The sequence below is a fragment of the Macaca mulatta genome, chromosome 11 (genome assembly GCF_049350105.2).
Source record: "Macaca mulatta isolate MMU2019108-1 chromosome 11, T2T-MMU8v2.0, whole genome shotgun sequence".
In the NCBI taxonomy this organism is placed as follows: domain Eukaryota; kingdom Metazoa; phylum Chordata; class Mammalia; order Primates; family Cercopithecidae; genus Macaca; species Macaca mulatta.
This window is the reverse complement of record NC_133416.1, coordinates 140485753-140506892: the sequence shown is the minus strand read 5'-3', so window position 1 is coordinate 140506892 and position 21140 is coordinate 140485753. Positions and strand designations below refer to the sequence as shown.

General features: G+C 41.2%; 2 protein-coding genes across 3 annotated transcripts in view; both read right to left on the bottom strand.

Annotated features, from left to right (window-relative positions):
* ZNF268 (zinc finger protein 268) overlaps positions 1-21140 on the bottom strand; it is a 277188-nt gene that overhangs the window by 40463 nt on the left and 215585 nt on the right. The gene's annotated exons all lie outside the window — the stretch shown is intronic.
* The window catches only part of ZNF10 (zinc finger protein 10), a 30212-nt gene continuing 12538 nt past the window's right edge, over positions 3467-21140 (bottom strand). The window contains exons 1-5 of one of the 2 annotated variants that reach the window (XM_028830252.2): positions 19495-19673; positions 18260-18351; positions 10284-10410; positions 9521-9616; positions 3467-5646 (exon numbers count right to left, since the gene is read on the bottom strand). In XM_028830252.2, coding sequence (XP_028686085.1) covers positions 4181-5646; positions 9521-9616; positions 10284-10410; positions 18260-18292 — 1722 coding nt within the window. In that variant the 5' untranslated portion in view covers positions 18293-18351; positions 19495-19673 and the 3' untranslated portion in view covers positions 3467-4180. Of the gene's footprint in view, positions 5647-9520; positions 9617-10283; positions 10411-18259; positions 18352-19494; positions 19674-21140 lie in introns of those variants that run through there. The other variant, XM_015109755.3, reaches the window with a different exon arrangement.

Genomic DNA, 21140 nt, shown 5'->3' with positions numbered 1-21140 from the left:
TGAAACCCCGTCTCTACTAAAATACAAAAAAAATTAGCCAGGCGAGGTGGCGGGCGCCTGTACTCCCAGCTACTTGGGAGGCTGAGGCAGGAGAATGGCGTGAACCCAGGAAGCAGAGCTTGCAGTGAGCAGAGATTGCCCCACTGCACTCCAGCCTGAGCAACAGAGCGAGACTCCATCTCAAAAATAATTTAAAAAAAGATTAATTTCGGGAGGACTGCCATCTTAACAATACTGAGTTTTCCCATCCTTGACCAAGGTATATTTCTCCATTTCTTTTGTGTTATTTATTGTTATAATATGTTCCTTAACTTCTTCCAGCAATGTTTTATACTTTTCACTGTGCGGGTCTTTCATGTTTCATTAAATTTGCCTAAGTATTTCACATTTTTTCCATCTTTGTAAATGGAATTCTATTTCTAATTTCATTTCCTAATTGGTCACTGTTAGTCAAAGCTGCATCATTTTATAAATCCCCAATCATTTCACAGACCCTGGTCAAGGCGAAACATTCTACAGGGTCTTGGGCCATGAGAAACATTCTATCTAACCACCTGACTACACAAACACCTTTATCAAATCCTGCCGGGCAGCAAGCCATACCACCCAGACCCCTTCCACCCAGACCTATAATTACCCTAGCCTGAAAGCAGCAGTGGGCTCCGACACTAAGCTGATCCCCTCTCTGCAGGTTTTTGCTGGCAATAAACCTGTGTTTCTGTTGAGCCACTAACTCTCTCTCTCTCTAACCCTCACCTTTCCTTCAAAACCTAACTTTTTTCTATCATTATAAATGGAACTGTATTTCCAATTTCATTTCCTAATTGGTCACTGCTAGTATATAGAAATAAAATTGATTTTTGTAACCTCATATCCTATGACCTTGCTAAATTCCTTTATTAAGGTTCTAGTTGTTTTTTTGTTTTTTTAAACGGAAAAAGAAGTCTCACTCTGTTACCCAGGCTGGAGTGCAGTGGTGTGATCTCAGCTCACTGCAATCTCCGCCTCCCTGGTTCAAGCGATTCTCCTGCCTGAGCCTCCCAAGTAGCTGGGATTACAGACGTGCATCACCATGCCCAGCTAATTTTTGTATTTTTAGCAGAGATGGGGTTTCACCATGTTGGCCAGGCTGGTCTCGAACACCCAACCTCAGGTGATCCACCCGCCTCAGCCTCCCAAAGTGCTGGGATTATGGGCGTGAGCCACCGTGCCCAGCCTCTAGTTACACGTATGAGCCCTCACACCCCTTTTTTGGAGACAGGGTCTCACCCTGTTGCCCAGGCTGGAGTGCAGTGCTGTGATCATAACTCACTGCAACCTCAAACTCTGGTCTCAAGTGATCCTCCTGCCTCAGAGCCTTTTAAGTAGCTAGGACTATAGGTATGCACCACCACACCTAATTTTTAAACTTTCTGTAGAGACAGGGTCTCGCTATGTTGCCCAGGCTGGTCTTGAACTCAATAAATCCTCCTCCCTCAGCCTCCCAAGTTGTTGGGATTATAAGCATGAGCCAACACACCAGACCTTGGTATGAGCTTTTGAAGAAAAAAGAAATTCCATCACTGAGGAGATTATTTTCCTAATTTTAAAAGTAAGATACATTATTTCAGGAGGCTTTGGAAAGAACTGAAAAGTGTAAAAATAGAAAAGGAAACACCAATTTTCCCAATATATAGGCTACTATTAATATTTTGACAAATTTCCTTAGTTTCGGGCAACATTCATTTTTTACAATACATTTATTTTGACATATTTGAGCTTATTCCATATTAACAAGTATTTATCATGCTTTTGTTGTAACACACAATAGCATTTTTCCTGTTACCAAACTTTCTGTGTACATATTTTAATGCCTGCATAATATTCTATTACACAGTTACGCCACAGATATTATGCTAGTGTACATTTTTTCATTTTGCGAATTATGCAGTCATAAATATTTCAGTGATCCTCATACATATTTCTGTCTCCATTACAAGTTAGATCCTTAAGGTGTTAACAATAGTAATATTATTAATAGCACCTAAGTGCCAGGCACTCTTTTATGTGATTCATACATATCATCTCAATCCACATGACAACACTTTGAGGTAGATACTAGTAGTATCCTCATTATACAGTTGAGGAAATTGAGCCACAGGTTATTAGAAATGTTGAAAGTCCCAGTTAAGTGACTATTCTCCCTTAATGAAAACCATTTCTGATAGGCATGTTATATGTTGGCACGGTATGTACACAGTGAGAAGAGCAGCAGGAAACATGGAACCCAGGACCTAGTTCTGAGTCTGACTTCATTGAAAATGTGAGACCTGGGCCAACTCACTTGATCTCAATGACAAGTATGAGCTAGAGGCTGTCATGTTCCTTGTAGTTCTCAAGTCTCCTGATTCTAACCATCATTTCTAGGTTTTTCCTCAGAGAGAGATCAAGATCTCGGGTTGGCTTCAGCAATACTTCATCTATCATTCAACAATCAATCATTAAGCATCTAATATTTCTGCTAGGAAATGCAGAATCATGCATGGTCAGTCCCTATACACAACAGATTGATTTATAGAATGAAACAGAAAATTAAAAGAGATCGTCTTCCTGAATCTTTTGTGGGTTACTAACCTACCAGAGAATCTGAAGACTGTGATCCTCTCCCTAGAATGGAAAACCTTTGTGCAAACAGAATAAATGTGTATACAACATTACAAGTTGTTTATTGATCCTCAGGAATGAAACCTACATCAACTATTTGTCAGTGATTTTCCCAGGTTGTGGAGTTCTGATTTAGGCAAAAGGGAAAAACCATGTATGACTGTAAGGGAAGTGAGAACTCAGTAAATTTTTATAAGCACACAAGCAGATTTCAATTAAACAACAGACATTAGGGTGGGGCAATAATATTAATAATCACAGCCAGTAACTACAGAGAACATAATATATGTCAGGCACTATTCTAAGCTGTTTCTGTTTACTCATTTAATACTCACCATAATCCTACCAGGTAAGTACTATTATTATCACTAATTTACAGAGGAGGATATCAGTAAGTTTGGCACAGAGAAGCTAAGCAGCGTGTTCAAGATCACCCAGCTAGTGGGGTTTCAACCTGGGTAGTCTAGCTCAAGTCTATGCTCTTAATCTTTCTTTATAAAGATAAAAGACTACCTTGAGATGGAGGGCATCTTTAGGCCATGCTCTGTTTATCACACGAGGACACTTGCTCTAAATATTGTTTAAATACTTGTTCCCAATAAAATTGGGACCCCTCCCTGATATGTCCAAATGCCCAGTGTTCCCCTAAGTCCTAACATCCAGAGAATTACTATGTTTTTAAATTATCAGGAGCTTTTGCAATGCTAAAAAGAGTGGAAAAAGTGGAACTCTGTGACCCAAAACAATTTAGAATAGGAAAGCTCATTAACAGGTGGTACTCAAAAGCTTCTTTGATGGTAGAATACAGAAACTAGATATCCTCTTACAATATTTAAAAGTTTCTTTAATTATTACAGCAACATTAAACAGACTATAAAACTCAAAGTCCCATTATCTAACAAATCAATTCTGTTCAATTATCTATATACTTTCAATTCTTGCCCACATGCAAATATACTTAAAAATGGGTTAGTACTGGTAGTGGAGATGTGTTGTTTTTAATTGTACTACATTATAAGCATTTTCCTTGCTGCAAACCAAAATACGGTTTCTACCAGACACAGAAAACATACCAAACACTACTAAATGTCCCAGAAGAGAGACAAAGTCAAGTAAACAATGACATATTGACTGAAATATTATTTTCCATCTTTTGTTGCATTAACTGTATCATTTCTTAATTCTCAGCAACAACTCTCCCTACAGTAGCATACTCATTTCTTTTCAAATGAAGGGGTTCTTGCTCAACAACTCACCTATTTAATAATTCCTTCTCAGATTCTAGCATTTAAGACTTGGTCAAGAATGCTCCCAGGCCAATTACTTCTGTAGGAATTCATGAAAAGAAGAAAATCTGATGGATTTGTGTACTGAAATCTGTGGTTTCTTTCCCTTCCAGGACCAATTCTGTAATGTGCAAAATGATAGTAACAAGACTGAAAGCATTTCCACATAGATTCAATTTGTACAGCATATATCCAGGAGTTCTCCAATGCAAAACAAAGTTATTGCTCTTTGTGAAAAATTCCCGTATTTATTAGTAAGCATTTTCCCTCATATGATTTGCCTGGTATCCAATAAGGTTAGAGGTATTAACAAGCACTGTCCCACACTGATTGCATGTTAAGAACTGCTCTCCAGTGTGAGCTATTTGATGAACTATAAATGGAGAGTTCTGGCTGAAGATAATGCCACACTGATTACATTTATAGGTCTCTTCTCCAATATGAATTCTCTGATGCTTAATGAGGTCATTCTTCCGGATGAAGGCCTTCCCACACTGACAGCATTCATATGGTTTCTCTCCAGTGTGTATCCTCTGATGCACAATAAGGGCAGAACTCTGGCTGAAAGATTTTCCACAATCATGACACTCATATGGTTTCTCTCCAGTGTGGGTTCTTTGATGTGAATAAAGGTGAGAGCTTCGACTAAAACATTTTCCACAATCCTTACACTCAAAAGGTTTTAGTCCAGTGTGAATTCTATGATGCACAACAAGGTGAGATCTCTGGCTATAAGACTTTCCACATTCATTGCATTCATAGGGTCTCACTCTAACATGGGTTCTCTGATGCAGAATGAGATGTGTGCTCTGTCTGAAAGATTTCCCACATTCAGGACATTCATAGGGTTTCTCTCCAGTATGTGTCCTCTGATGTCTAATAAGCCTAGAGCTATGAACAAAAGATTTCCCACACTGATTACACGTGTACAGTTTGTCTCCTGTATGAGTTCTCTGATGGGTAACAAGGTGAGAGAACCAGCTGAAAGATTTACCACATTCTTTACATTCATAGGGTTCCTCACCAGTATGGGTCTTTTGATGTCCAATGAGGTGAGAACTCCGGCTGAAAGATTTTCCACATTCTTTACACTCATAGGGTTTTTCTCCAGTATGAATAAGCTGATGCCTAGTAAGATTAGAGCGCCAGCTGAAGAATTTTCCACATTCCTTACATTCATAGGGTTTCTCTCTATGTATGCCCTTTGATATACCAAGAGATGAATCATGAGTAAGAGAGTTATCATTATCAGGGCATTTGTAGGATTTATCACCTGTGTGAGTTCTTGCAAACTGAATAAGGTGAATGTTTTGACAGAAGGTTTGACCACATTCATTACTGTTACTTGCACAGCTTTCCTGATGACCATTAAGAACTAAATCATGTTTTAAACTTTTAGTATGTGAGTCACGTTTATGGAAATACTCTCTCAGTACCAGCTGAGCAGGAAGAAGACAGTTTCCCCCATATTTACCACTTTCAGAGACTCTCTTCTGAGTAAGTACTTTCTTTTGGGTGAATGCCACTTGCCTCAAATGTCTCTCTGGGTTTTCCTGATACTTGTCTAACTGGTCTTTGCATTTCCAGACTTCTTCTAATGACAAATACCAGAGATCATTCCTTGCCATTCCTTCCATTTTAATGTCACAGGATTGCTTATCTTTAAAAATGCTCCTGCTGGAAACTGATGATTTGAGTTCAAATGCAGTCTCTGAATCTGAAAGAAATGAAAATCTTCATGTAACTAAAGACAGTATTAAAGTGAGAATGGTAGGAAGTATATGGAGACAAAGTATGCAAGATGTACACAGTTGCTTTCAAATATGGCTTTGTAACTTTGATAGAGAATGAGAAAAGGAAGAATGGAGCAGTAAACAGTAAATGCATTGGGGTATACAGTACTCAAAAGGGGCAAAAGGAGTAAGGAGAAGCCATAGGACTCAGGATATCAATGGTGAGGGTAGAAATAAGGGAAATTACATAAAAAGGACTGCACTTCCATTTCCTAATCCAGATGTTAACAATGCAAGTTCCTCACCTGTCTACTTGTTGTCAGGACTTTCCCCTGACACACATTCTTCACATTACTATCAATTTAGTATTCTTTTTTTTTTTTTTTTTTTTTTTGAGACACAGTTTCGCTCTTTTTGTCCAGGCTGGAGTGCAATGGCGCGATCTCGGCTCAATGCAACCTCCGCCTCCCAGGTTCAAATGATTCTCCTGCCTCAGCCTCCCAAAAGTAGCTGGGATTACAGGTGCCTGCCACCATGCTTGGCTAATTTTTTATCTTTTTAGTAGAGACAGGGTTTCACCATGTTGGCCAGGCTAGTCTTGAACTCCTGACTTCAGGTGATCCACCCACCTTGGCCTCCCAAAGTGCTGGGATTAAAGGCGTGAGCCACTGCATCTGGCCCCATTTAGTATTCTTAAACCATGCATACAGACATACATCAGGCAATGCTTTTTATCCAAATCACAGAAGCACTACAGAATAACACCCAGATGACGGACACAACAGACCTGTCAGAGCGGCTGCATGACAAGGTGGAAGAGTAACTGCACAAAAGTTACCAAGATACAAGTTCTAATCTAAGTTTTATACTATTACTAGTGGTGAATTTAGACAAGTTGCTAAACTTTTAAGAATTCATTTTGCTTATCTGTAATTTAAGGATGACAGTATCTGCTATTTCAGATGATCATATTATATAAAGCATGAGCCTATTACAGTCTCTGGCACATTTATGGTCAAAGCAGTAAGATTTACAATAATCATTATCATTCTTCTCATTTTCTGTTTTGATTTCTTTGTTCTGAAACATAAGGACTTAACAACCGATAGGACTACTACCACAAGATGTGAACTTAGAATCTGAGGCCTGACCCATACTCTCTTAGAATTTCTGCCATCTGCTACCTGTGTATATTACAGCAAATTATTTCCCTTGAATAAGAGCTTTATCTGTTTCTCAGTGTCTTTCAGGTAAAATGTATAATCCCAAACCTAAAAAATACACTGATAATACCACTTCATCTTACATGAATGGGGTGACATTGATAATACCACTTCATCTTACATGATAGGGTGACATTCCACTCTTACCTAGTATTATGGGTTAAACTGTATCCCCCCCAAAAAGGTATGTTGAAGTTTTAATCCTCAGATTCTCAGAATACGACCATATTTGGAAATACAGTCTTTCCAGATGTAATAAGTTACGAGGTAGTACCAGAAATAGGATGGGCCCCTAATCCAATATGATGGTGGTCCTCATTAAAAGAGACACAGAGACACAGGGGAAGAGACCATGTGAATATGGAGACCAAGACTGGAATGATATATCCGCAAGCCAAGGAATACCTGGGGCTAGCAGAACCTGGAAGAGATAAGGAAAGACACTCTCCTAGAAGCGTAACAGAGCCCCACTGACATCTTCATTTTAGACTTACAGCCTCCAGCTGTGACATGATACATTTTGGTTGTTCTGAGCCACCTAACTTCTGGTTCTTTGCTACCGCAGCCCCAGGAAACTAATACACCTGGTAAATGATCCCTCTGCCAGGCCTGGTCCCTAAATGACTTCCTTATACAATCCCACCCCCACCAGTCCTCACTGTCACTTGGCACTTTGTTAGTTCCTAGTTTCTTTCCCATCCTGATGATTTTTAATAGGAAATACACCACCCTTTCCCCCTCTTTCCCCAATCCAGAACATCATAAAATCTTATGGAGAAGTTTTTCAAACTACAAATGCCAACTGGAAGATTTTATGAAGAATATGTATAAGCGGGGTGCTGAGCACTAATGGAGGACAATTCTGAGTGGAGAGTTTGATCATAAGAATGAGGTGCTTTATTAATATCCTAAAATCTTCCACATATTATGTAACATAGCCATGCCAGTAAGTTATTGTTGAAGTTTATTGGACCCATTAATCAACTAATCATCTGATTTTTTAAAATTATCACACATTATATTTTTTGTTTTGATAATGAATTTCACAGCCTTGTAGATTCTGTAAAACTCCATGCATTTAAGCCCATGAAGAAGTCTGAGTATTTCTTTTTTTTTTTTTTCTTTTTGAGGCGGAGTCTCTCTCTGCCGCCCAGGCTGGAGTGCAGTGGCACGATCTCAGTTCACTGCAAGCTCCGCCTCCTGGGTTCACGCCATTCTCCTGCCTCTGCCTCCCGAGTAGCTGGCACTACAGGTGCCCGTCACTACGCCCAGCTAATTTTTTTTGTACATTTAGCAGAGACGGGGTTCACAGTGTTAGCCAGGATGGTCTCGATCTCCTGACCTCGTAATCTGCCCGCCTTCTCTCAATAAAAATATAAACTGCTGGATCCAGTTAATAATTGTTATTTTTGGATACTTGTCAATAGACATTCAGGAAAGCTTACTAGATGAACAAATAGAAAAGAAAGAAAGAAGGTAAGTAATAAAGAAAATATAACAATATTTCCTCCCATGGTCCCAAGGCAGTTGAAAGACTTGCTTTGAGACAGCATTTTGATACAATCAGCTACAAGGCAAATACTAAAAAGTAAAAAAGAGCTTATGATAATATTTTAAAGTAGAGATTTAAACTAAGTGGAAGTTCAGAAGAGGAAGAGGCCGGTACTTAACGAGGAATCATAAAAGGCTTCATGGGAAAGAACTTGAGGCTAAATTACAGGACAAGTAAGACTTAGATTTAATTTACATCACACTCAAAGTCTGAGATGCAGGGAAATGCCTAGAAATAGATTTTTAAAACATTAAATACAGAACTAGATAGAGGCTGGGCATGGTAGCTCACGCCTGTAATCCCAGCACTTTGGAAAGCCGAGGTGGGCGGATCACTTGAGGTCAGGAGTTCGAGACCAGCCTGGCCAACACGGTGAAACCCCATCTCTACTAAAAACATAAAAACTAGCTGGGCATGGTGGTGCATGCCTGTAATCCCAGCTACTTGGGAGGCTGAGGCGGGAGAATCACTTGAACCTGGGAGGCGGAGGTTGCAGTAAGCTGAGATCACGCCACTGCACTCTAGTCTGGGAGACTGAGAGAAACTCCACCTCAAAAAAAAATAAAAGATCTAAAGTACAGTAAGAAAAACCGGTGTTTCTGTGAGCAGCCATTTTGGAAAGGAAGGAGAGTTGAGGCAACAGGAATTATGAGCTTTCTGCAGCAGTTTTCTACCTGACAGAAAACAAACTCTCAGAAAAGGTGGTAAGAGTCCTACTCCAGAGCTTGCACAGATAACTGAGTTGTGGGAAGGGGTCACGTGAAAGAAAGAGAGGCAAAAATGCAAGAAGTGATTCTATGACAAACAAGAGCACAAGAAGATAGGTTAGTGGTAATAACGGTAATAATCAGGAGAGCGACATGTGCAGCGCTGAAACCAAGCACGTCAACAGATGGAGAAACCTTTGCCTCTCAATGCAAATGGAATATAAAGATTGGCAGTGGGGAAATAGGGGCCAGATAAACTCAATCTTCCCATGAAGAAGGACCTGTGAGGAGGGCCAGTTACCACTATCTCTAGAAGTGCTAGCACCTCACAGCTCATCTGGGCTACTGCCTATGACAACTCTTGTCTGGTCCTCACCAGGATGGGCCTCTTGGTGAATCCCTCTCTCCACCAGCCAGGGCTCTTCTCCCTTCTCCAACCGTAGGATCACATCTGGCTTAGTAAGCTGATAACCTGTTCACAGTGAAAGACAACGGGGTAAGAGTCAGGGGAGCTCTGGGGCAGGCACAAAGAAACATCTCAGATTCAACCTGACCCCCCAACCCTCTGCAGGACTGGCAGGGACTCTAAAGTTGACAGAGGCAGGAAAACCTTTTTTATTTTATTTATTTATTTATTTTGAGATGGAGTCTCACTCTGTTGCCAGGCTGGAGTGCAGTGGTACAATCTTGGCTCACTGCAACCTCCGCTTCCCAGGTTCAAGTGATTCTCCTGCCTCAGCCTGCCAAGTAGCTGGGACTACAGGCGCGCGCGACCACGCCCAGCTAATTTTTGTATTTTTAGTAGAGACGGGGTTTCACCATGTTGGTCAGGATGGTCTCAATCTCTTGACCTTGTGATCCACTCACCTCGGCCTCTCAAAGTGCTGGGATTACAGGCGTGAGCCACCACGCCCAACCGGAAAACTTTTAAAAGAGGCATTTTTTAAAGAGGCATTTTTAAAACTTCAATACATTAAAACAAGTTTTCCACAAAAGCTGGAGTAAAAAAACCCTGTTCTATGCCTCAAAGAAATGAGGTCTCTGAATGCCAAGCCTGTACTCCAAAGATATATACTTCAGGGTCTCGTACCTTTTGATCAAAGGAGAACCACAATCTTCAAAAACAGAGCTAGTCTTACCCAAGGAAACCAAGTTCTTATAGTTCTCCAGCATCACATTTCTGTACACGATCTGCTGAGCAGTGTCCAGCAGCTTCCACTCCTCCCTGGTGAAGTCCACAAATACATCCTTGAAGGTCACCAGTGTCTACAACATCAAACACATTTGCATTGCACCAGATATGTATCTTTACTATCCCCCTTTCCTGACTGCTAACAGGAAAAGAAATTAAGCTGACAGCACTGGGGCAGGTAAAGTGGATGGACCCCAATTTATTCAAGGAGTGAGTACTATTTATTCTGGTCAGGTCGTAAAAGGAATGGCTATTAGGTACCTACTGTCTGAAAACAAGTTTTATATGATGCTTTAGGTTAAAAAAAACTGTCATAAGAATTTTTATTTAAATTAAATTTTAAACAGCTATGGCAGGGTGAATCATCTATTCTCCCAAAAAGTTAACCCACTTTTACACTATGTAAGATAAAAAACCTAATTCGAGTACACCTTAATGCTTAAGAGATTTACCACCCTAGCCATATTTTATAACCTAAAATAATTATCCAAAACATTTTTCATGACCATTGGTAGGTACTAAAAAACAATGGAAGAGTTGGAAGATTATATTTTAGCAGTAGCAAAACAATTAGACAAAGAAACAGGAGATAGATGCAAGGCCCTTATCAGCCACATCAAAAATAAGTGTTGACTATATCTAGAGAAAAATCTATTTGAGTGACTGAGGGTCTCCCATCAAAGACTATAAAGGTCAGAAGACAGTGGAATAATGTTTGTTTGTTTTTAAATGCTGAAAGAACAGACAAACCAGAATTTCTACATCCAGTGAAAATATCTTTCAAAACTGATGCAAAATAAAGATATTCTCAAACGAACTAAAACTAACAGAATTTGTTGGCAGAAGATCTGCTCTAGAAAATGTGCTGAAGGAAGTTCTTCAGGCAGAAGGGAAATGATACCAGAGAGAAACCTGAAATCTCAGAAATGGAAGATAAATAACAAAAACAGTAGATATCTGGGTAAATATAATAGATTTGTTTTCTTCTCTTAAATGTTTCAAAAATATATAGAACAGCTGAAAGACCTGTAATATTTTCTGGTGCAGTTTCTCAATACACACACAACTTTAACATAAAGGAAGGGACATAAAGGGACCTATACATTGTAAGGCTTCTAGATTTTGCTTGAAGTGGTAAAAATTAACTCTAAGTGGACTGTAAAAGATTAGGTATGTATATTCTCATTCCTACAGCAGCCATTAAAAAGTACAAAAATATAAAGCTAAAAAACCAAGACATTAAGTGAAATACTAAAATATATTCAAATAATCCAAATAAAGGCAGTAAATTAAGAAGTGGGAAAAGATATACAGAGAACGTATAATAAAATAACACACTGAAATTCAACTGTATCAATAATAACATTAAACAAAAATGGTCTAAACATAACAATTAAAAAACAGGTCACCAAAATGTATTAAGAAAAAAAAAAAGCAACCGGGTGCAGTGGCTCACACTTGTAATCCCAGCACTCTGGAAGGCTGAGGCAGGTGGATCACTTGAGTTCAGGAGCTCAAGACAAGCCTAGCAATATGACAAAACCCTGTCTGTACAAAAAATACAAAAATTAGCCAGGCATGGTGGCATGTGCCTGTAGTTTCAGCTACTCGAGAGGCTAAGGTGAGAGGATCACTTGAACCCAGGAAGCAGAGGTTGCAGTGGGCTGTGATCACACCACTGTACTCTAGCTTGTGCAACAGAGTGAGAACCTGTCTCAAAAAAAAAAAAAAAAAAAAAAAAGGCAACAGCAAAAACTACAAGCCTTGAGCCCAGGAGTTTCAGACCAGCCTGGACAACACAGGGAGATCCTATGTCTACAAAAAATTTAAAAAGTAGCCAGATGTGGTGGCTCAAGCCTACAGTCCCAGGTACTAGGGAGACAGGTGGGAGGATCACTTGAGTCCAGGAGTTTGAGCCAGACTGCAGTGAGCTGTGATAACACCACTGCACTCCAGCCTGGGCAACAATGAGACCCTGCCTCAAAACAAACAAACAAAAAAACCACAAGCCTCGACTATCTGCTACCTAAAAAAAAAAACATTGGGCTGGGCGCTGTGGCTCACACCTGTAATCCCAGAACTTTGGGAGGCCAAGGCGGGCGGATCACCTAAGGTCATGGGTTCGAGACCAGCCTGACCAATGTGGAGAAACCCTGTCTCTACTAAAAATACAAAATTAGCTGGGTGTGGTGGCACATGCCTGTAATCCCAGCTACTCGGGAGGCTGAGGCAGGAGAATTGCTTGAACACAGGAGGTGGAGGTTGCAGTGAGCTGAGATACCGCCACTGCACTCCAGCCTGGGGAACGAGAGTGAAACTCTGTCTCAAAAACAAAAACAAAAACAAAAACAAAATATTGAATACAACCTAGAGAGGTTACAAGTAAAAGGACAGAAACAGATATATTATGGAAAACACTAATCATACGAAAGTTAGAGTGGCTGTATTAATATCAGACAACATAGAATTAACAACAAAGAATATTAGCAGAGATAAAGAGGGATATTACATACTGATAAATGTGTCAATCTGCAAAAAAATTTCAAATCCTAAATAGATCAAAATGTAACACATAAATTTATAAAATTTCTATAAAAAAACATAGGAAAAAAACATTTGTCATTTTGAGTTCTTCAGAGGGTTCTTAGCAGTAATACCAACAGCATGATCCATAAAAGAACAAATTGATAGGCCAGGCATGGTGGCTCACGCCTGTAATCCCAGCACTCTGGGAGGCCGAGGCAGGAGGATCACCTAAGGTCGGGAGTTCAAGACTAGCCTGGCTAACATGGTGAAACACCATCTCTACTAAATATACAAAAATTAGCTGGGCATGGTGGTGCATGCAAGTAATCCCAGTTACTTGGGAGGCTGAGGCATGAGAATCGCTTGAACCCTGAAGGCAGAGGTTGCAGTGAGCTGAGATTGCGCCACTGCACTCCAGCCTAGGCAAGAGAATGAGACTCTGTCTCCAGAAAAAAAAAAAAAAAAAAAAAAAAAAGAACAAATTGAAAATTGACAAAGTGAGCGCTTCACCAAAACTAAAAGTTTTTTCTCTTCAAAAGACATTGCTAAGAGAAGGAAAAGACAAGCCAGAGACCAGGAAATAATATTTGCAAATCACATTATCTGACAAAGAACTTGTACGTGTAAGGTACAGAGAACCCTCAAAACTCAATTAAGAGGCTGGGCACAGTGGTTCATGTCTGTAATCCCAGCACTTTGGGAGTCCGAGACAGGCCTCGGTATGGCCCGAGTTCAGGAGTTCGAGACCAGCCTGGGCAACACAGTGAAACCCCGTCTCTACTAAAATACAAAAAAAAAAGAAAAAAATTAGCCAGGTGTGGTGGCGAGCGCCTGCAGTCCCAGCTACTCGGCAGGCTGAGGCAGAAGAATTGCTCGAACCCGAGAGGCAGAGGTTGCAGTGAGCTGAGATCGTGCCACTGTACTCTACTCCGGCCTGGGCTACAGAGCAAGACTCCATCTCAAAAAAAAAAAAAAACAACTCAGTAAGAAAACAGACTAGTTTGAAAACTGAGCAAAAGACTAAAATAAACATTTCACCAAAGAAGAATATAGGTAGTTGGTAATAAATAAGCACATGAGCCGGGCGCGGTGGCTCAAGCCTGTAATCCCAGCACTTTGGGAGGCCGAGGCGGGCAGATCACAAGGTCAGGAGATCGAGACCATCCTGGCTAACACAGTGAAACCCCGTCTCTACTAAAAAATACAAAAAAAACTAGCCGGGCGAGGTGGCGGGCGCCTGTAGTCCCAGCTACTCGGGAGGGTGAGGCAGGAGAATGGCATAAACCCGGGAGGCGGAGCTTGCAGTGAGCTGAGATCTGGCCACTGCACTCCAGCCTGGGTGACAGAGCAAGACTCCGTCTCAAAAAAAAAAAAAAAAAAAAGCACATGATGCTTAGTGTCATTACTTATTAGGGAAATGAAAGTTAAAACGACAGTGAGATACCGTAAAGACACTTATTAGAAAGGGTAAACTTTTAAAGTGTGTGATACCAAGTGCTGGTGAGGATGCAGAATAACTGCCACTCTCACACATCACTGTGAGAATGCGAAAATGCTACAACCACTTTGGAAAATTTGCATATTTTTCATAAAGTTAAATGTATACTCTTGGCACACACCTATCATTCTCTTGGCTAAATACCTGAGTGTGAAAATTTATGTCCACACAAAAACCTGTATGCAAATGCATAAACCTGAGAAAGGGCTTTATCTAAAATTGGCAAAAACTGGAAGAAACTCAAATGTCCCTTAACACGAAATGCATAAACAAAGCGTCGTACAGCCACACAATGCAAATCTACTCAGCAATAAAAAGGAATATCCTACTGACTCATGCAACAACAGATGAACCTCTGACACATTATGCTTTATGAAAGGAGCTAGAGGCTACGTGCTATGTGATCCCATTTATACGACATTCTGGAAAAGGTAAAAATCAATAGATCAGTGGTCAAGGGGCTGGAGGGGGAGTAAGCATGGACTATATACAAAGGGGTTGCACATAGGGAATTCTAGGATCATGGGTTTGCCCTGTAACTTGGTGGGTTTTTTTGTTGTTTGTTTTGTTTTTTTTGAGATGGAGTTTCACTCTTTCACCCAGGCTGGAGTGCAATGGTGTAATCTTGGCTCATTGCAACCTCCATTCCCCGGGTTCAAGCAATTCTGCTGCCTCAGCCTCCCAGGTAGCTGGGTTTATAGGTGCCGGCCACCACGCCCAGCTAATTTTTGTATTTTTAGTAGAGACGGGGTTCCACCAAGTTGGCCAGGCTGGTCTCGAACTCCTGACCTCAGGTGATCCACCCTCCGCCTCAGCCTCCTGAAGTGTTGGGATTACAGGCATGAGCCACTGTGCCCGGCCTGCTCTGTATCTTGAATGAAGTGGTAGCTACACAACTATATACGTTTGTCAAAAATCACAGAACTGTAAATCCAAAGGGGAAAACGTTACTGTATGTAAACTGAAACATAAATAAAAATATTTAAAATGGAATGTTCTATGAGATCTGTATGCTGGATATCTTCTCTCCTTCCCTCCAGGTTTCCTCTCCACCCTACTCTGTTCCCAGGGAGGGCGAGCTGTGTGGATTATACCAAAGATTTCTCTTGCCCTCTGCCTTTCTATTTCACCAATGGAGATCACCAGTTGGATATGGCAAGCTGCCCCAGTGCAGTGGTGGTGACGTGATGGAGGTACATTCCCTTGACAGATGGGAACAGCCTCTGTGAACCACAAGTCTGGTTTCCAGAACCTGTCCCTGTTCTCATCCCTTCAGGCCTAATGGTGATGACACTCTGCTCCCACCTCATTCTCATATTACTGAAGTTAAGTGTGCCTGCTACTTTCCGCTAGTCCTTGACTCATTCATTGCTGTTCATGGTTTCAAAGAAGCCTGCCCAGTTTTAACTTAAGTGGCTATCTGATTTCTGGTCTGGTGGTTTTAGCATTCCCACAAGAAATACACTGCACTTTTACTGTAAACACAGAGACAAAGCATGTCATGGTGACACTACTAAAAGGAAAGGTGCATGAGATGTTAGTTAATAACTGGATTTGAAATCAGGCGAATCCGTGGTCAAATCTGTACATCTTAAATTTTTTTTTTTTTTGGCGGGGAACAGCGCAGGGGACAGAGTTTTGCTCTAACGTCTGGGCTGGAGTGCAGTGGCATGATTTCGGCTCACTGCAACCTCCGCCTCCCGGGTTCAAGCAATTCTCCTGCCTCAGCCTCCTGAGTAGCTGGGACTACGCCACCACACGCCTGGCTTATTTTTGTATTTTTTAGTAAAGACAGGGTTTTACCATGTTGGCTGTGCTGGTCTCAAACTCCTGACTTCGGGTGATCTGCGCACCTCGGCCTCCCAAAGTGCTGGAATTACAGGTATGAGCCACCTCACCTGGTCTGCACACTTTAAATTTTGGATTGGATGATGTTTGTTTATTTAACCTCACCACGAGTCAGTTCTCTTAGCTGTAAAATACCATCTGTCTCATAGTATTATACACACTAACACACAGTGCAATACAGTGTTAAAGAAGACAGAGATGAGAAGTGCCATCCGCTGCAGTCCAGCATATGCAGACATGCCAAGAAGGTATATAGACTAAGTATGCTTTCATTCCTCCTAATACTTTTTAAATCTCATGTGCTTCTTGTTCTTTGCTAGAAGTAAGCATTATCCTGAATTGTGTTATTTATTGTTTTTTAAATGCCTTTATTTCAATTGTAAATGAATAACTGTTTGGCCAGGTGGGGTAGCTCACACCTTTAATCCCAGAGCTTTGGGAGGCCAAGACAGGCGGATCACCTGAGTTCAGGAGATTGAGATTGGCTAACACAGTGAAACCCTGTCTACTAAAAATACAAAAAATTAGCCAGGCATGGTGTACATGCCTGCAGTCCCAGCTACTTGGGAGGCTGAGGCAGGAGAATCACTTGAACCTGGGAGGTGGAGGTTGCAGTGAGCTGAGATCGCACCACTGGACTCCAGCCTGGGTGACAGAGCAAGACTCTGTCTCAAAAAAAAAAAAAAAAGAATAACTGTTTGCAAATACCTGTTTTTGAATTTTTGATCAGCACAAATTGCTGATCTTTTTCTTGTATTAGCCTTAGCCTCCAGTCCATTTTAAATATAACACTCATCTCATTCCATTCTGTCATATTTTCTACTACTATTCTACTATTTTTATTTTGTATATATTTGAAAATTTCTATAATAACAGAAGAGAGGGAAAGACCAAAGCCCACAGTGATGTCTTCTTCCTAACTCACCTTTTAGTCAATAGAGCAGCATGTTACAGTTGAGTCATGTTCTCATTCCTGCAAAACCATCTTTCCCTATACTGTACACATTGGTTTTCATTTTAACTCGCAGAAGACTCTGGCTCAGCCTCCTTCACAAGCTCATCAGCTCAACCAGCCTCATCAGTTATCTCTTGGGTATTTGTTTCAGTTCTTGTTGGCCTTGTTATCACTGTGTATCCTTCTGTGAGGAGTCTCATTAGCCCCATGCAAACATATCTGTGTTGCAGTCAGTGCCAAACAGGCCTGGAAGGCCCACACTGCCCATATTCCCCTCTTGGTTCTGTGTTTGGGCTGCACTAAACTGCTTTTACCTCTTCAAACAGGCCATGCTCTCTCAAAAGTCTGGGCCTTCACAAACGCAGCTCTCTCATATTTCTTTGGGCAATCACAAGTCATCCTTAATGTGTTGGCATACATGTCATTTCAGCAAGTTTTCTTCTGAACCTTTAAACTATTTAAATATCCTCATGTTAAATGCATATGCCAAACACCTGCCCAGAGCACTCCAATGTGGGGCTGAGCCCTCCAGACAGGCCAGGGAACCTCGGCTCCAGTCTCACCTTCCTTCCCCAGATTACCTGTCAAGGTCTGCATGAAGGACCCTCCAGAGGAAGAAGCTGAATAGGCACCAGAACCAGTCTCTCAGCCTGGATGTCGCCAGGCCACACTGCTCACTGAGGTTCTGTTCTCCTCAGAGTTCTTTGCACCTTGTTTGCAGTTATCCTTTGATAACTATGTAACTTGTCCCTGAGTTCCTCCAAATGGGTTCCCCACGGAGGAATTAACACAGTAAGCACCACACCCAAGACAGTCAGGCCTGAGAGAAACCACAGAGAGACATCAACATTCCCAGTTCTCTCTTCTTTTTGGGAAGAAGTCTGATGTCACCTCACTTGATTCCCACCAATGTTACTGTTAAACTTGCGTTGTGTTTCTTTTGTATTAAAAGGAAATAAAACTACAACTACAAATAAAGTAAACAAAAGCCTAATCCTAGTCTGCTGGAGAAGATATAATTTCTGAAGTTCTCTGGCAAAGGGACTAAAACAAAAAGGAATTCCCAGTTGGAAACTGGGGAGAAAGCACAGCTTACCTGGGACCAGGCAGTTAGTGACTTAGCATGCATGTCCTCCTTGTTCTTGATGATACTTCCTTGAGTGATAGCAGAGTGCTAAGAAGACAAAGCTAGGAAAAAGAAAGAAACATAAGTTAAGTTTGCTATGACTGGGAGGCTCCCTAAATTGACAGCCTAAACTTCCTCATACCAGCTGGGTATGACACAAACACCCACTATACAGAGGAACATCAGAGACATTCTATAAGCAAATCTACAGTGCCCGAAGCTCCCTAAGATTAGGAAGAGAAGAGCTACATAAATTGCATTTTTACCCCCTTTCTTTTTTTTTTTTTTTTTTTTTTTTTTTTGAGACGGAGTCTCGCTCTGCCGTCCAGGCTGGAGTGCAGTGGCCGGATCTCAGCTCACTGTAAGCTCCGCCCCCCGGGTTCACGCCATTCTCCTGCCTCAGCCTCCCGAGTAGCTGGGACTACAGGCGCCCGCCACCTCGCCGGGCTAGTTTTCTGTATTTTTAGTAGAGACGGGGTTTCACTGTGTCAGCCAGGATGGTCTCAATCTCCTGACCTCGTGACCCACCCGTCTCGGCCTCCCAAAGTGCTGGGATTACAGGCTTGAGCCACCGCGCCCGGCCATTTTTACCCCTTAATCGCTGGAGTTCCACACCACATTTGAAGATTTAAAACGGAATGATCCTACTTACCATTACAAATTTTTTTTTGAGGGGGAAAAAACCAAACCTGACCTAATCTAACAGTCTCACTTTACAGATTAAAAAAACAAGGTTGTCTCCAGCTGGTCACAGAACGGAAGTCAGAGATTGAAGCCCAAGAAAAATGTGATGGACCATTACCGGCTTGAAGATGGAAGGTGCAGTGTGAGGAACATGGTAGTCTCCAGCAGCAAAGAGCAGCACCAGCTGAAAGCCAGCTAGAGAGCAGGGACCTCAGTCCTGCAGCCACAAGGAACTGAATTCCGCCAAGAAGAGTGAGCTTGAAAGTGAATTTTTCCCCACAGCCTCCAGATGAGAACTCAAGTCTAGGTGACAGACCCTGATTTCAGCCTTTGGACACCCTGAGCAGAGAACCCAGCCATGCTGTGCTTGCACCGCTTCTGACCAACAGAGCTGATAATAAGGAAGTGCTGTTTGAAGCTGCCAAGTTTGTGGTAATATGCTACACAGCAACAGAAAACGAATATAGCCAATTACATTTTAAAAACAATTTAAACATTAAGGAAAAATATTGTATATTTACCTATGTAGTTACCATTTGCCAGTGCTGTTTACTCGTGTGTGTAGATCCAGATTTCCATTTGGTTTCATTTCCTTTCTCTCTGAAGCACATTCTTTAACGTTTCTTTTTTTTTTTTTTTTTTTTTTTTGAGACGGAGTCTCGCTCTGTAGCCCAGGCTGGAGTGCAGTGGCCGGATCTCAGCTCACTGCAAGCTCCGCCTCCCGGGTTCACGCCATTCTCCGGCCTCAGCCTCCCGAGTAGCTGGGACTACAGGCGCCCGCCACCTCGCCCGGCTAGTTTTTTGTATTTCTTAGTAGAGACGGGGCTTCACCGTGTTATCCAGGATGGTCTCGATCTCCTGACCTCGTGATCCACCCGTCTCGGCCTCCCAAAGTGCTGGGATTACAGGCTTGAGCCACTGCGCCCGGCCAACGTTTCTTGTAACAAGGGTCTCCTGGTGATAAATTCTTTCAGCTTTTTTATAGCTAACAATGTCTTTTTTGTGCCCTTTTTTTTTTTTTTTAACAGCCATATGGTACAATTCAACCATTTAAACTGTGTATTCAGTGGGTTTTGGTATATTATATAATTCTTAAAATTGTAGTAACATATATGTATGTATTTTTTTTTTTTTTTTTTTGCCATTTTAACTGTTTTTAAGTATCCAATTCAGTGTCATTAATTACATTCACAGTGTGGTGCGACCATCACCACTATGTAATTCCAAAACTTTTCCATCACTCCAGAAACTGGTATCCACTGATAACTCCATATTCTCCCCTATTCCTCTGGAAGCCCCTAATCTACGTTCTGTCTCTATGAATTTGCCTACTCTACTTAGGTCACATAGTGGAATTATACAATATTTGCCCTTTTGACTCTGGCTTATTTCACTGAGTATACATTTTTCAAGGTTCATCTATGTTTTAACATGTAATCAGAACCTCAGTCTTTTTTAATAACCAAATATTCCATTGGTTAGAGACTACATTTTGTTACCCACTCATCTGTTGATGAACACTTGCATTGTTTCCATCTTTTGGTTATTATGAATAATACTGCCATGAACACTGGCATACAAGTATCTGTTTGAGTTCCTACATTCAATTCCTTTGGGTATACACCTAGGACTGAAACAGCTGGGTCATATGGTTTTATGTTTAACTTTTTGAGGAATCACCAAACTGTTTTCTATAGTGGCTGCATCATTTTTACATTCACACCAGGAATATATATGCATATTCTAATTTCTCTACATCCTTGCCAAATACTTGTTATTCTATTTTTTAAAATTACAGCCATCGTAGTTGGGATGAAGTGACATCTCACTGTAGCTTTTACATTTCCCTAATGACTAATGATGTTGAGCATATTTTCATGTGCTTACTAGCCATTTGTATATCTTCTTTACAGAAATGTCAAGTCCTTTGCCCACGTTTACAATTGGGTTGTGTGTATTGTTGAGTTGTAGGTGTTCTTTGTATATTCTAGATATTAAACCCTTATCAGAGACATGATTTGCAAGTAGTGTCTCCCACCGTTTTTGAGATGGAGTCTCACTCTTTCACCCAGGCTGGAGTACAGTGGCACGCCCTTGGTTCACTGCAACCTCCACCTCCCGGGTTCAAGTAATTCTTGTGCCTCAGCCTGTAGCTGGGATTACAGGC